The sequence below is a fragment of the Pagrus major genome, chromosome 12 (genome assembly GCF_040436345.1).
Source record: "Pagrus major chromosome 12, Pma_NU_1.0".
In the NCBI taxonomy this organism is placed as follows: Eukaryota; Metazoa; Chordata; class Actinopteri; order Spariformes; family Sparidae; genus Pagrus; species Pagrus major.
The window spans coordinates 7,789,696-7,804,393 of NC_133226.1; the positions used below are offsets into that span (position 1 = coordinate 7,789,696).

The 14,698-nt window shown below is 38.5% G+C and overlaps 1 protein-coding gene across 1 annotated transcript in view; it reads left to right on the forward strand.

The window, feature by feature from the left end:
* Positions 1-11,637, forward strand: part of igsf9a (immunoglobulin superfamily, member 9a) — a 68,218-nt gene extending 56,581 nt beyond the window's left edge. The window contains exons 20-21 of the mRNA XM_073477353.1: positions 332-405; positions 2,406-11,637. Of these exons, the coding sequence (XP_073333454.1) occupies positions 332-405; positions 2,406-2,569 (238 nt within the window). The 3' untranslated portion in view covers positions 2,570-11,637. The remainder of the gene's footprint in view (positions 1-331; positions 406-2,405) is intronic.
* Positions 11,638-14,698: the final 3,061 nt, after the last annotated feature.

The window sequence follows — 14,698 nt, forward strand, 5'->3', positions numbered from 1 at the left end:
TGAAAATGTCAATATCATTTTTTTTTTATAGTTTGTGTAGCCCAGCAAACATTGGTATATTGCATTGAGCTAGACTGTTTCATGACTGAGAATTATAGAAATGTCTTCAGTGTTGTGTAAATAAACAAAGAAGACAATTTGTTTGTAGGATCAGAAGAAGAAAATAGCAACATACCAGAAAAAAGACAGACAGAAAATCTAACACAATTCCACAGAAGAGTCTCTGCTTTATATGCATTTTTATTGGGTGCTCTGCTACGAGTGTGTACATGTGTGCATTAAAGATACCAACTGTGTTTATGTAATGAGTGGTGTTTTGTGACCTCTCCAGGAGAAAGGCCTCCGTTGATGAGAATTATGAGTGGGATGCTGCTGATTTCTGCTCACAGCCTGGAGACCATCATGGTGAGGATTGTTCTTATCTTATTAATATGCAGCTCACATTTTGGCAAAAACACTGGTGGAAAAACCAGAGCATAATGTTGAAGCAACACAAAATGATAGGCTGAGAACACGAGGGGAAGTTATTCAGCCATGCTCTTTATTTAATGAGTGTGATGAAGAAATTGTCACAGGGTAACACCCTGGGGCATCATATTTGGTATAGTGGGGTATTAGTTGATCCTTTAGGGTGATGGCGTTGAAGAGCAATAGCTGTTCCCTGATTGGCTGGTGACATTCTCTGATTTGTTTTTTTTTTACCCTGTTAGCTAATTTTACGAGAGGATGCACAAACTTCGGTCATACCTGAGTGGGGCTCACCCTGCCTTCCCTCTAAAGAGAATTTGAGAAGAGTCACTATATAAGAATGGGCTAGTGGAACATGGAATATCAGTCTACAACTTCTGTAGCGTGCCAGCTACATTGGCTACATCAATTGGTTTGTGAAGAGCCAGTCAATTTAAGCTACTCAGTAGTTGTATCGATGAGCCCCCTTTTGACCACATAGTTCCAGAAACTATGGGACTACAGGAAGAAAGACAAGGAACTTAAAGGAGACCTATTATGCTTTTTTGTTTTTTCCTTTCCTTCAGTGTTTTATATAGGTTCTCATACATGTTAAAGATCTTGAAAGTTAAAAAGGTCAAAGTTATTATTGACAGAAGCTCCTCTCTCCCACAGAAAACACTGCTCCTGAAACGCTTCGTCAGTAGTCCCGCCTTTAATTCCGTGACTTTGTGACATCACACTACGTCACCATGTCACACATTTGCATAATTTACTGTATGCCTAGCGCCTCATTTAGCATGTAAGAATTAATTTAGCTGTTTATGTTAGCAGTGCTGGGTCAGGCCTGTGTGAGCTGCCCAATCAGAGGAGACTGGGAAAGGGGGGACCTTAAAGAGACAGGAGCTAAAACAGAGCATTTCAGATGGAGCTGCAGCTTTGGACAGAATGAGAAACTGTTTTTTTTAACACTAAATATATTCTGGTAATCCACAATAAATTTTTTGAAGCTGAAAAAAAGGCACAATATGTCTCCTTTAATGTACTTTTAGCACATTTCCGTTTCTGTTTGCGTTTCCAACACATCTGAGGAACTGTGAAGATTTAATGAATTAATGAATGAATTAATGGTGTTAAAATTACAGTGGTGTAAGATGCATTGAGACCTTCATAAATAAATAGTTATAAATAGAAATGTCCATTCCCAATACATTAGAAAGTCATCACCGGGGGTAGAGACTTGTCTCATACCAGCAGTTTTGGTTAAGGATGGAAATTTAGAGCCTGCTTCCTCCGGTCGAGCTGCAGGTTAAGGTCCATGAGTTCCTGAAATGGTTCCTGGGCACCTGAAAAGTAGCTGTGGTGGAAATGTGGTAATTGATACAAATACAGAAGTGAAAGGACAGTTGATGACTGATTTATCTGCTGATATATAGTTTAGATATTCTGCTTTTTACTACTGAATTTTGTGTGATTTATATGTATAGATACGTAGTGTAGTGCAGTGTGGTGTCACTCTAACCAGCGAGTTTGCATATCTTGTCATGACATTTGTACATTTATTTGATGTTTTATACAAGACTTATAGACTGAAATCCAGTGTCTTGCCGCAGCAGTGCGGAATGTGTGGTAGAGAGCAACATTTAACAAGCCATTACTGGAACACTTAGCAATTTTTACTCTGATCTCAGTGACATTTGTTAGTGTTCTATTAGGATCAAATTAAGACAAAGGTCAGACAGGTTTTCACTGTTTGGCTCCTGTGAATTAACTTGCAAGCTAACCTGCATTTGCAGTGAGAAGCCAGTATTTAATATCCAACCCTTAATCTCTGAGTGTTACATATCTGTAGGAGTTCCGTTAGACCCAGCAGAGTGCCGACGATTAATGAAATAACATCTGCGGTGAAATATCAAGAAGCTCAAAGATCATTTCACAAGTCTCTTTTTTACCCACAGGCCCGCTTCCTTCATTGAATCTGCTGAAGCCTGCTCGGTGCTGTAGCCTTCCCAGCATGCAGCGCTCCACCAAGGCACTGAAAAATTGCACTCCGCTCTCTATGCTCCCGGGGCATCAAAGCAGCTGCTCTGCTGAGGCAGAACCAGACACCGTGCTGTTCTGACAGCGCCAGCCTTCGGCTCATCTCACCTAGTGTGTCCTTTCACTTATTGACTCGCATCACGAGGTGACAGAAAATGCATGTGGCAGAGAGTGAGCTACCCTCTTTTCAAACATAAAAGAGGCCAAAGTACAGAATATCTTTCTCCACTGTCTCTTTGTAAAATAACGGTTTTCAACAATAGAGGTCTTTGTTAAAGTAATTGAGACACAAAATCACCTTTACCCTTATGCTGAGCATTAAAAGTTTGTATTCGCTTTGGGACCATCACGCTCCTGACATTTACTTTTGTATATCTGCTGGTATCAAAGCACTTCATTGTGCTCATGGATGCACCACATACTTAGTGTGTAGTTTGAAAAGCATTCATCATCCAGGGATGACTCAGTGGCCACAGAGGAGACAACGAACAATCTCGGTCGTCATCATCAAGTGACTGTTTAAGGCTGGGGATGAATAAGTCTGTAGATATCATCATCTGTCCCTGACTTCAACAGAGTAGATACTTATTCAATGCCATAAAATAAAGAAGATAAATGCATAAAATTAATTCTGCCACACTGTAACTGTTGTGGTTTTAACACTGTTTCTAAAAGTCTAATTTCCCAACAGAGATCATTATCTTTTATGCCCTTAAAATACTGTGAATAGATTTTTTGGATTACAAAATGTGTGTTGGGATGAAAGCCTTGGTTTCCTCTGCAGACCTCTCTTTGTTCAGCGAGGCAAGACCTGTAATTATGTTGAGTAATCGAAGAGGGTCAAGTTTAGTGTTGGGGTTTGTCCTTGTTTATTTTTTATGGACATAAAGGGAGATTAGCTTTTATTTTGACTTTAATTTACCAAGGGTCAACTCACTGAATGATGACTGCTTTGTTTCCCCCAGCACCTGTATCACACTCACACTAGGAAGCCAACAGTGGTGCTGACAAGTGGCGCCAGTCGAGTGGTTAAAAGTCTTGTTTGATGGCACGTCAACAGCAGGCACTGAACACATCCTCGTAGGGCTGGGGGGATAATTTGACGTTATTGTTTATAGACTGACAGTCAGATTGCTTAGTCATGCTGTCATTTTCATAATGCTGTAGTCCAAATTAAGAGTAAAAGCAAATTGTTGTTGAAAATTTACAAATTCAGTCATTTAAGTTTTTATTTTATTTGAGTGCTCAGTCACATCAGTGTTTGTAATAGCAGAGTTTCAGACCCAAGTTCATTCATATCAGTGGGAACCATATGTTCAAAGGATTTAGTTGCAGAGGGGAAGCAAATCTGTGTCGTACGTAATGATTTATTCCTGTACCTGTATAAAACCAATCATGTACTAGCTTAAAGGTGCAATATGTAAGAATTGGCCACCTGTCAGATACATACTTGGAAAAAAGATAGGGGGAAGCATATCACAACTGTAAACGCTAACTGCTACTAACTGTAGCTACCTTAGCCAGTTAGCTCAGTTAGCCATGCAGCTAGTGGTTTGACTGGGAACTTTGGGACCAGGAGACTGTTAGTGTTTACTCCACTAGCACAGGAGTTTTGGACTGGGTCTAGGTGGTTAGCATGCTCACCTCAGTACATATCTTGGCAACACCAAAGGCCTACGTTGTTATTGTAATTTCAAAATTGCTATTTATTTATATTCTTGATTATTTTAGTTAATTTTTGAATGTTTTCATCTAAATTCTCACATATTGCTCCTTTAAATACAATTCTTTAAAAAAAAATGTCATTACATTATTTCAAAGTGTATACATCTAGTTCATGTAAATGCATATTTGATGCTTTAAAACAACAAGAACACTTTTACTAACAATAGACTGGAGATCTAACTAACCTGTTGGGCCACAACTTACCTGTTGTTTTTACCCCAAATTAGCAGTAGCAGTTAGCCCGACTGGCAGTGAGCAGCGGCTTTTTTTCAGCAGCATGGCAGCTAGTCCATACTACTACTTTCTATCAATATATGTTATAAAGATAATATTGACTACTGATATGTAGTGGCTTCTTCCTCCATATAGGTTAATGATGTGTTCGCGGCTCACACGCTCTCAAGAGGGATAGTTTGCGCAATGTTCGACTTGACCCCAGCGGCTTGGTTATTAAGTGCAGTCATTGTCATTTACGAGAGAATATGGTGCATAGTGTTTTTGGAAAACATGTTTGGTTTACATTATTTATATCATTAACGTAAATATTACTCATACACTAAAAAATGCATTATTTGTGATTGAACAGATGTATGATTTTACTGCTCCCGTAGGGTCCCATAGGACTCGACTATATAAAAAAGTCACGGCAAAAACATCTGATAGGTTGGCGCACCACGTTTAACTGTATATCTTTCAGTTACGGCTAAAATTGAAAACAAAAGTAAACAAATTTGCTTATCTCGGCAATTCAGATGATTATTTAATATGTGGTACGTATCCTGTACTGTGATAAATATTGCTATTGCAAAATTGGACACCCTTACAGCACTGATCAGGCCAAACCCTATTTCCCAATGTAGATTGTTGCTGTTATTTCTGGGGGATCACTGCAGTGAATTTCCAGGCAAAAACCTGCCGCCCCTGCCCTAAACCAGCTGGGAGAAACATGCTTATGCCTCATGCTCTCTTTTCTTCATGAACAATGGAGGAAAAAGGAAAATTGCTCAAGGCCTCCACATTAGTCAACCAAATAATTAACTCAGAACTCCACAGTGAACCAGACCATTGTGGGGTATCCATCCTATAATTGAAATTCACTCATAGAGGCTGCATTTACTCCGAATCAATGTTTCAATTCAGTGTAGAACATTTTCATTTTCCCGTGTACACACATTGTACCTGAAGTCCATAAATGATCAAATCGCATGCGCTGCTCTAGGGATTGGTAGTCAGCACTACTTCTTTGCCTGCGTTTTTTAAATGGAATCCAAATATTGTTCTTCAACAAGAAAAACTATGTGAAAATATTGCTTATATACTGGATGTAATATTTTCAAAGAAATAATTCTGCTTGTTTTTGGCATTCAGGGCTAAAACCTGCATAGTGGAATCATTCGGGGAACTCAGGGAGTTCAATAATTAAATGTACACAACATGGCGTTATAGTGAAGCGGACAAACACTGCCTCAGAACACAATTGCACAACAGAATGAAACATCACACAGGGAAACGTGCTCACCGAGAGACGTAGACAACAGCTAGGGCTCATAAACCAGATTGTTATACGGCTACCTTTTTCAGTTATTGTGTGTACTTAGGGGGATTAGCTTTAAAACAAGCGCTCTTTTATTATGTCCATTAAGCAGCGAATAAATTATTTGCAAATGCCAGGAAATGACTCTCGAAGCTCGAAACCAATCAAGGTCTTATGAAATGAAATGTCATTTACAAATTAAAGTGTAACCAAATGGCGCTCATGTTACCTCAGTGCAGTTTGAACTCGCCATAATTAATGAGTAACATGAGTCTCGAGTGAATGTCAACATGCTGTAAGACTTTCCAAGACTGCTTTCTCTGTATTTAAATGAACTTCGTGATTATAGCGTTTTTCAAAACACTCAGATGGCAAGTTTTTTTTGTTTGTAGAAAATGGCACAGTCCCGGTGAGAATTTCTATCTGCCACAGTGTATTCACATTCTGTTCATAATGGCTTTAAAGCTAATCATTTTTGTTTACCAGTTTCCCCCTGAAAACACACGGATTTAATTCAACTGTAGGAGACCAGTTAAAAATAATTTCCATTCAGATTCAGAAACTGTATCTCCTAAAATTTGACACTCCCAAGTTGTCTCCTCTGCTGCAAGAACAGGGAGTTAGCCAAGACAAAGTGAGATGCAAATAAACTGCTGATTATGAGCCAGAGTCCCACTCAGTGACGGTATAAAACTCAACTGTTAAAGATCAGAAATGTGGAGCTTCAATTAGGATTTTAATAGCCCAAATCTCAGCCACATTTTGGCCTTATCATTTTCTTATGCACATAAACTCCCATATTAAAGCCTCTGAAATTTTCAAATCTTTTGTATTTCTCCATAAATTTAAATATTAGTGAATAAAAAAGAAACATCTAAGTTGAAAAACTAATTGACTCACATTTTTCCATCTGAGTCATGCACATTTCTAACCCATGAGAAGAGCACAAAGAATAATAGAAAAACAGAATAAGTGGCTTAACCAAAACAGACAATAGTAGGTTAAAGGGTATTTTTCAAAACTGGGCCCTTTATTCACATGTTTTGGTGTGTAAATGATTCATACTTACCTAAAGTTTCAGAGTCGGTACAGTAGATCTCTTCACAAATGGCCGCAACGTAATCATTTGGGGCAACTCCGACCATCAGAGTTAGAGCCACCAAAAGTGTTTGTTTTTGCCACTGACGAGCTGAGGCTGTCATTGTACTATCTGAACCAGAAACACAAGTCTCGCTCAAGAAGTCTCACTCTGAAATCTTGCGAGATGTGAGTGGAAACATGGGTCAGAATTGGAGTTTCCCTGGGTGAAATAATATCTGAATTTGACAATCTACATGAGGCAACAACTGTAACAACTCACCTTGTGAGCCTCAGCCTGTCAGTGGCAAACACAAACACTTTTAGTGGAGTTGCCCCAAAAGATTACATCACAGCCGTGTCGTGACTGCCAGCTGAGGCGAGCTACAGGACAGAGTCCAAACCTTTTGGTAAGCATGAATCATTTACACACCAGAACATGTAAACATAGGGCCCAGGTTTAAAAATACTGTAATTCCCCTTTAATATAAGACTCTATTGCTCTCAGTAAGAAGCTGAACGAGAAAAAAGGGTTTCAGGGCCTTTAAAAGTGAACACGCTGAATTTATTTTGTGCTGAATGCATTTTTCCAACAAGAAAGTGTGGTTTGGCAAAATAAAAATGCAAGCACTGTAATGAGCTCATTCTGTAGTTTTATTGTGTTCTCCAGTTGGATTACCTGAAGGTTTTTGGGGCACTGAAAAAGCAAACCTGCTTGTTTGACAAAATCTCAAGAAAAATTAACATTATATTTTAAGCATCATAGGAAGTAAAATTGGTAGCTAACAGTCAGAGTTTCAGAAACAGTTACTCTCCTCTCTGCTCACTGTGCTCCATTTACACAGTGTAAACCAGAAAAGCAATCTGTGATTGTGTACAGATATACAGCTTGGTTCTGCTCTTTTGACACTGAGTGGGCAGCTGACTTCATTGACTGATAAAACACTTGTCTTACATCTGAACCAGCTTCCAATTAAACTAATGGTATTAGTACTGCAGCACCAGACAACCCCCATCCTGAGAAAATGATGGGAGGTAATCATACAGTCATCTTTTTTAATGCTCGGCAATTCCATTTATTTAGACTTTTATATCACTTTGACATCAGAGATTATGTGGTGGGACAAACACATATTTTATGTCCGTGGCTGTGGAGCGGAGTTTTTACAATGCTGAGAGCAAACAAAGGAAGCAGTAACGAGTGGGTGCAGGTGCAGCCCAGGCACAGGTACTTCAACAGCTTGTAGCCACCACACGATATAACAGAAACTCACACTGACAGGTGACACTTTATGTTTATAAGTACGTGTACATGGTGTGATTTCATCAGTTGTATATTTAAGCTTTTGTCTTATCTCAATCTAGCTGTCGACCATCCAGTGAGTAGTTGTTTGGGAAGTGGTGTTTTTCATTGAAGGCATTTATTTCATCCTGTGATTCAGTTTCTAAACCTTTCCATACAACAGGTGACACATTGACAGCCTGATATTAGTTTCATGTAGAAAAGGTGCAGGAAACAGGAGGCATGATGCCATATATATGGTTTGTGAGCTTTGTTGGGAACCTTGTCACAATTTTTTTAAAGGAATGATGGTTTAAAGTTGCAGTTAGTTTTAGGTATCTTTAATTCTTTTATTACCTTACTTCCAAGTTACTTCAAGGAGTATCAAGAAAAACAAGTTCAGTATGCTTACAACAAAGAATGACTTTTAAAGTTATAAACCATGAGTTTTTAGTCTGGTGATCTTTTTATGGTTATGGTTAAGCAGTTCCAGTGTTGTAAAAAGTACACAAAAGTCACATTTGACTAAACGTAAAGATGCTGTGTTAAAATATTACTTCAGTAAGAGTGAAAGCACCGTTTCAGAAAAAATCTCCGTCCATACAACACAACTGTTAACATATTCAGTAGTCTTTCACGTACACTGGGCATGCGTGTGCCATTGTAAATACTCCAGTCGGTTGTTAAGCTATAGAAAATACTATGAACAAGGCAGAGTAATGTGCCTGCTCCACAAAGCATGTTCTTGGATAATTTGTCAGCAAAACACAATAAACAGCCGTTTTTTGTCTCTTTTCCATCATTGTATTATCAATGTCAGCTTGTGTCCTTGTGTCAAGCAATATGGCATCCATTCTGTCACTGTACACATTCAAATACTCCAATATCATAACCCACACTCCCAAGTTTATATTTTCCAATGCTGCAACGATGCTACAGACTCTGATAAATGTGTGTGTCCGAGAAACATCTAAGACGTAAACACTGAAAACAGCATCTCTGAATATCTTCACCCTGGCTGGAGTTTTCTAAAAGCTCTGTTTTCAGTGACCTTAAATGGTGTTGTGAGGCCAAAACACAGAGAAAAAGCTTTGTTTTAAGAGATGTCGTGTACCTGTGGACAGGACAGGAGAGCGAACAGTTAACACTGAGGCTAATTGTCATGAAATATAATTAAACAGTAACAGATTAAATACATGCATTGTGTCCTGTGAAATCCTAATGAGTTCGAAAGCAATTTGAATGGCGGACCCCGCCACTAAATTAAAGACAACTAATTACAGTATGTAAACACATTCAGTGGCTGTTGGACTGTAAACAGTATCAAAAACAGGGTCAGATTTCACGGGAATCTTTAGGATTATAACTTTCGGAAAAGTTCTGTCTTTTCTAAGTCAAACTCTCCCAGAATGTAAATGTCTTCCAATATCTTAAGTTGTTCTCTTATGCCCACCTCAAAGCACGATTACTGGCAGATACTGAAAGTGTTCTTCAGTCATTGTACCTGGAGGCCAAAGCATTCGCTTGAACAAAAGCTAACAATCTGTGCTTTCGTCTTCAGTGGAAACGTGGTCGTGACATGCAAGCAAGATGAGTTTACACTTCTTAATTCATTCGGTCAAAACAGAAGTTTCTGGCCCTGAACTCCACGCTCATTTAACTACAATCCCAGTGCTGTAACAATTAAACACTAAATTCATCAGAAAATGAAGTCAACACTGGATTCACCTTATTAAATATTGGTATTTTCAGTCTTTTACATAATTGTAAGTGACATTTTTCACCATCTTTGGTTCAGCTTCTTAGAATTGACATTTTATGAAAAAGTCGCAGGCCTATTTATCAACTCGTGAGACATTTAAGATCTCTGACAAAAGTTTGCTCTGCAGTCAAAAAGCAAAACAACCTAATCATCACAGTGTGGGATACATCTTACTCATATCGAGGGGTTTAAACTTCTTACAAATTGCAAATAAAAAGCACTCATGATCGGTTCCTATCTGCAGCTTGGTGACATTTTCATACTGTGATGATGGGGTTTATGTTTCGTTTAACCTTGCAGAGACAATTATTTTTGTGTTTTTCAATCTTCAAGTGGACTGCAGCAGGTATTTTACTTTGCACGACAGAAAGAACGAGGGTGGCAATTAGTGCTTGTTGCTGAGGATAAGCCGCGTCTATTATCTCCTGCCAAGTGTAAAATTAGTGCGATTATCAGCAATATTACCGCAGAAATATGGTCGGACGTGGATAATTTAAAGATTGAAACCTAAATGGGAGTTTTTCAATCAGTCTATCTGCACATCCAGCGTTCAGTCTGTGAGGCGAGAATTCCGCAACATGTCAGTGGAGTTAATTACCTCACCGGATGCCTCCCAGCAGAGTGAGGAATAATAGCATCAGGGAGAGAATGACTTTTTCTTCTCTTGTATTGGTTTTTATAGCAGAGCAGGATCTTTCTTAACCCCTGTTTCACTTTAATTAGGCATTTGCCAAAGAGTCTGTACTTCTTTGAAAACATCTGTGTTCTTGTTGTCCCAAAGGCAATCAGCTGGCTGTAAGCGTTTCTTATTCTCTCACTGATTACAAAATGTGTGGATCCTGAATTGATGACCTTATTGTAATGGATGGTTTTAGTCTCTCCATGAGAATCCACTTGTACAGAAAAAGGGTAACTGAGCCTAATTTCTCACAGTGCCTGTTGACATTGTGAAGCACAGTGTGTTTGACTGTAATAGCTCTCTTTTCATTTATTAAAACAGTTGTGTGAAAAAGCTTTTAGATTTTGACTTGAAAAGCAAAACAGATTTTTTTACACTAGGAAAAATATATTAAATTTTATTATTGATAATTCTTTTTACTTGTACTATAATTACAAGCACAAGAAACTATACAGATGAATATTATATAAATCAAACCTATATTTGTGTGTACTGTCTGCTTTTCTACATGAATTTGCTTTGCTGTCACTTTATGTGAACTTTCTCGAACTGGCTTCTCGAACTCTCAAACTTTACAACAGTGACGATACGATAACACAAAGGAGCCCTTCAAGTTGGAAGAACAATGTGTTTTAATTGATTCGTCTCATCAGCTGTTTTTTGTTTTTGTTTATTTGTTGGGATGAGGCTTACTTTTCAACTTATGTTTTTTTAACGTCGCATTTAGAGATGTATCTGTATCTTATGATTGGAAGACAAATGTAGTTATGTTTTTTTTTTGTGTGTATTTGTGTGTCATGTAAAACTTTAGACTTTGAGTTGTTGAATAAAATATGCAATCCCTGAATCAGGGTTTCCATTGTTTGAAATAAAAAGATGAGATTTTTAAACATGTTAAGAATATGTACAGTGAATTAAGCTTCTTGATATTGATATATACATGATATTTTGGTTTACCTTATTGATCCTCTGTACTACCTACTGATCATCTATTTTACCTAGCAGAAGTAAATTATAGTTCAAAGCCTACCAGGTTTGCACTGTATGTAATTATTTTTTGTATAAATGAATAAATAAACCTGAAGGCCTCAGATTTGTCCATGTTCAGTGATTTGCAGGTTGTTTACATCGAGGGCAACATTTTGTGTTGAAAAGTGGTGGGTTAGGGGACATGAGCTCTTCAGTGAAAATAATTTTTGAAACAGTATTCGATTTTAGGCCAATGTAATGAGGGGATTGATATGAGTTTAGAGATAATGAAGGCGATGGGAAAAAATTGCATAAAGACGCATCAAAAGGGAATAGAAATTATTCCATTTAAGTATGTCTAACATACAGTATGTAACAAAAACAAAAGCCAATTGAACACTTGAAGGAATAATGCCAACATTGTTAGCTAAAGATAATAAATCAATTACCTACTTTCGCTTAAAAAAAATAGAAACTATAGAAACCATGCAGGCAGCATGGTTAGCCTACTGTAAATCACTATCTTATTAGGCCGCGTAACATAAAATTCAGCACATATGATGCAATAATCTTACAATGTTTGACTACGCTGTTCTGGCTAATCAGTCCATCTAATGTATTAAATTCTGATTTCATTAGATCTGCCGAAGTTCATTATTAGATGTTGATCACACCCAACAGCAGATTTCCTCCTCATGACTCTTCCTTAGCATTACTGCAAAGTGTACTGCACGTTTCAGGTCTTGGGTTAAAATCTTTGTCACAGTTTCAAACCAGCAGCAGCAGCAGCAGCAGCAGCAGCAGCAGCAGCAGCAGCAGCAGCAGCAGCAGCAGCAGCAGCAGCAGCAGCAGCAGCAGCCAGTTTCAACAGGTACTGATGGAGAGCAAAGCATTTTTCGTTTTTCTTGGTCCAAGTTATTTTTCATAACATTTTTAACAAATTACATTTATAAAAAAGCGATGGGGACAAAACTAGCTATTTTAAAAAAAGAAAAGTGGTGGGGACATGCCCCCTGTGTCCCCTGTGTAAATGAACACCTATGGTTTACATTACATTGTTTACCACCAGAATAAAAGCATCTATCAGACGCTCCTACATCAGAGAAGTAAAGTGAACACATGAACTGACTGGTATTCCCCTTTGCTCATTTGGACTGTTTTGCATACTCAAATACTTTTAAAAATCAATAGAAATTTGTTGATCTCAACCCTTTGAAAAATTGGGCTATTTTGGGAGAATATAGCTGCTCACTGGCATAAAAATTAATTAAGTTTATTTTCAAATGCTCTAACAAACAGATAAACAGTGGTGAGTTTGCATTCCCTTTTATTTCCCCGAGAAGCCCCGCGAGGAAATTGACATTTTGAAGCTGAAGGTGTAGTCAACCGCAGATGACACAGCTCCTTTTCCTCCACCTCTCTCCATCTCACTTGGATTGTGATCATGACTGGGTGTGATTATTGTGGATCACTATTGGAGATGGAGTGAATTCATTGCCGTTACACTATGTCAGCAGGTAAGCCCTTTAAATGGCACATTAAAAATATATGCTCAGCTGTTATTGGATGAGACGCACAGAGCGTATCAAAGCCAATAAACACACGCACACACGCACACACAAACACACACTAGTAAGCACTTTTCATTTAAACAGCAATAATGTTCTAAGTGACAAGCCCCATTTATATAAACACTTGGCGGAAATGTTATGTGACAACTCATATAGCTCCAAAAACTGAAAAGCCTTGGTGGATTAGTGAAATATAACCATCATTACTACTCTTAGTATGATTACTGACTTTTTCTTCATTACAGTGATGCATAATAAGCCTCTCCAGGCAGTGCTCATCAGTTACCGTGCTTTATGTGAAGCCTGACAAAACCTCTTTGTTGGTCTGGAAATCACAGCGGAGCTCTCACAGTCTATCAAATAACTCAAGAAGTGAAAAGGCAAATTATGAGAAGAGTTACTCAGCCTATAATTTTCTCATCAGGAATTTTGAAGTTATAAGTTTCTGACACAGACCCCCCTCTAACAGGCCACCACGTGCAATTAACAACATTTTTAAAAAAAAAAGCAAAACAAAGAACAAATTGAATTGCTCATAAATACCTACACTACCAGTGGAGTTGAGTGGGCATTTTCACACTTCCTCAGTAATTACAGCAGGCAAACGTGTCTGTTTAATTATAGCACTGTCAGACAACAATGCAAGAGAACAGCCAGTGGAAATGACTGCTTTTTTTCTCCTACACAAAAAGAATAGTTAGTCAAGGTGACTAATCCTCATAATGGCCATAAAGCAATTCATCATTTTTGTCTTAACACTTTGCTTCATTTAAGTGGAGGAAACCACATTTGTTACATTAACTGTGTTGTTACAGAAGAAAAGCCTGCAGCAGTTGAACTGATTATAAGTTACAAGCTTGGACTCTCACTATTACTGCTTGCTTTCAGATACACAGAGGATGACGTATCCACTGCCCCCCACTCAGTGTTCACACACCTGGAGGGTAAGAACAGCTACACAGAATGTTGTGTGTTGATTTCAGCTCAGCATTCAATACAATTTCACACATGAAGCTGATTGGGAAACTTAGTGTAGCTGAAGCCATCGGCGGTTTGGTTCCCCCCCTCCATATGCCTCACAGTGGTTTGGTCCACTGCCAATCAATCATGCACCTCACACACCTGTCTCTGTGCTGAGCATCTCTCAGCGTGGTGCTGATGGTGCTGGCAGACCATAGTAAGGAGACATTTTGCCAAAGTTAACTTAAAAGAAAGGTTTCAGCATAAAAAACGCTTGGTTTGGGTTGGAACAACACAGTGTTTTGGCTTCAATAACTCCCTGTTTCAGTCGCCACAAACTCCTCTGTAGATGTCCTGAGGTCTTGGTAAAAACACCTGGTTTTGTTGCAACAAACAAGGCTAGAACATTTCCCAGGTTGTCCTTGAATACATTCAGGGCTGTCCCCTTCAGGAATTGCCATTGAGAATGTTTTCTGTTTACTGTCCCTCCCAACAGTGAAGTGAAACATCTGCCCTCGGCTGTAGCGTAAAGGAACTTGAACAAAATTTTTGTTTTGCAACCTGGTTGCCAAAACAGACAAAGTTATTGGGGCATCATGTTCGATTGAAACAACTAACCAGGTCCATTCCAGTCTGGACATGTTTAAGATCT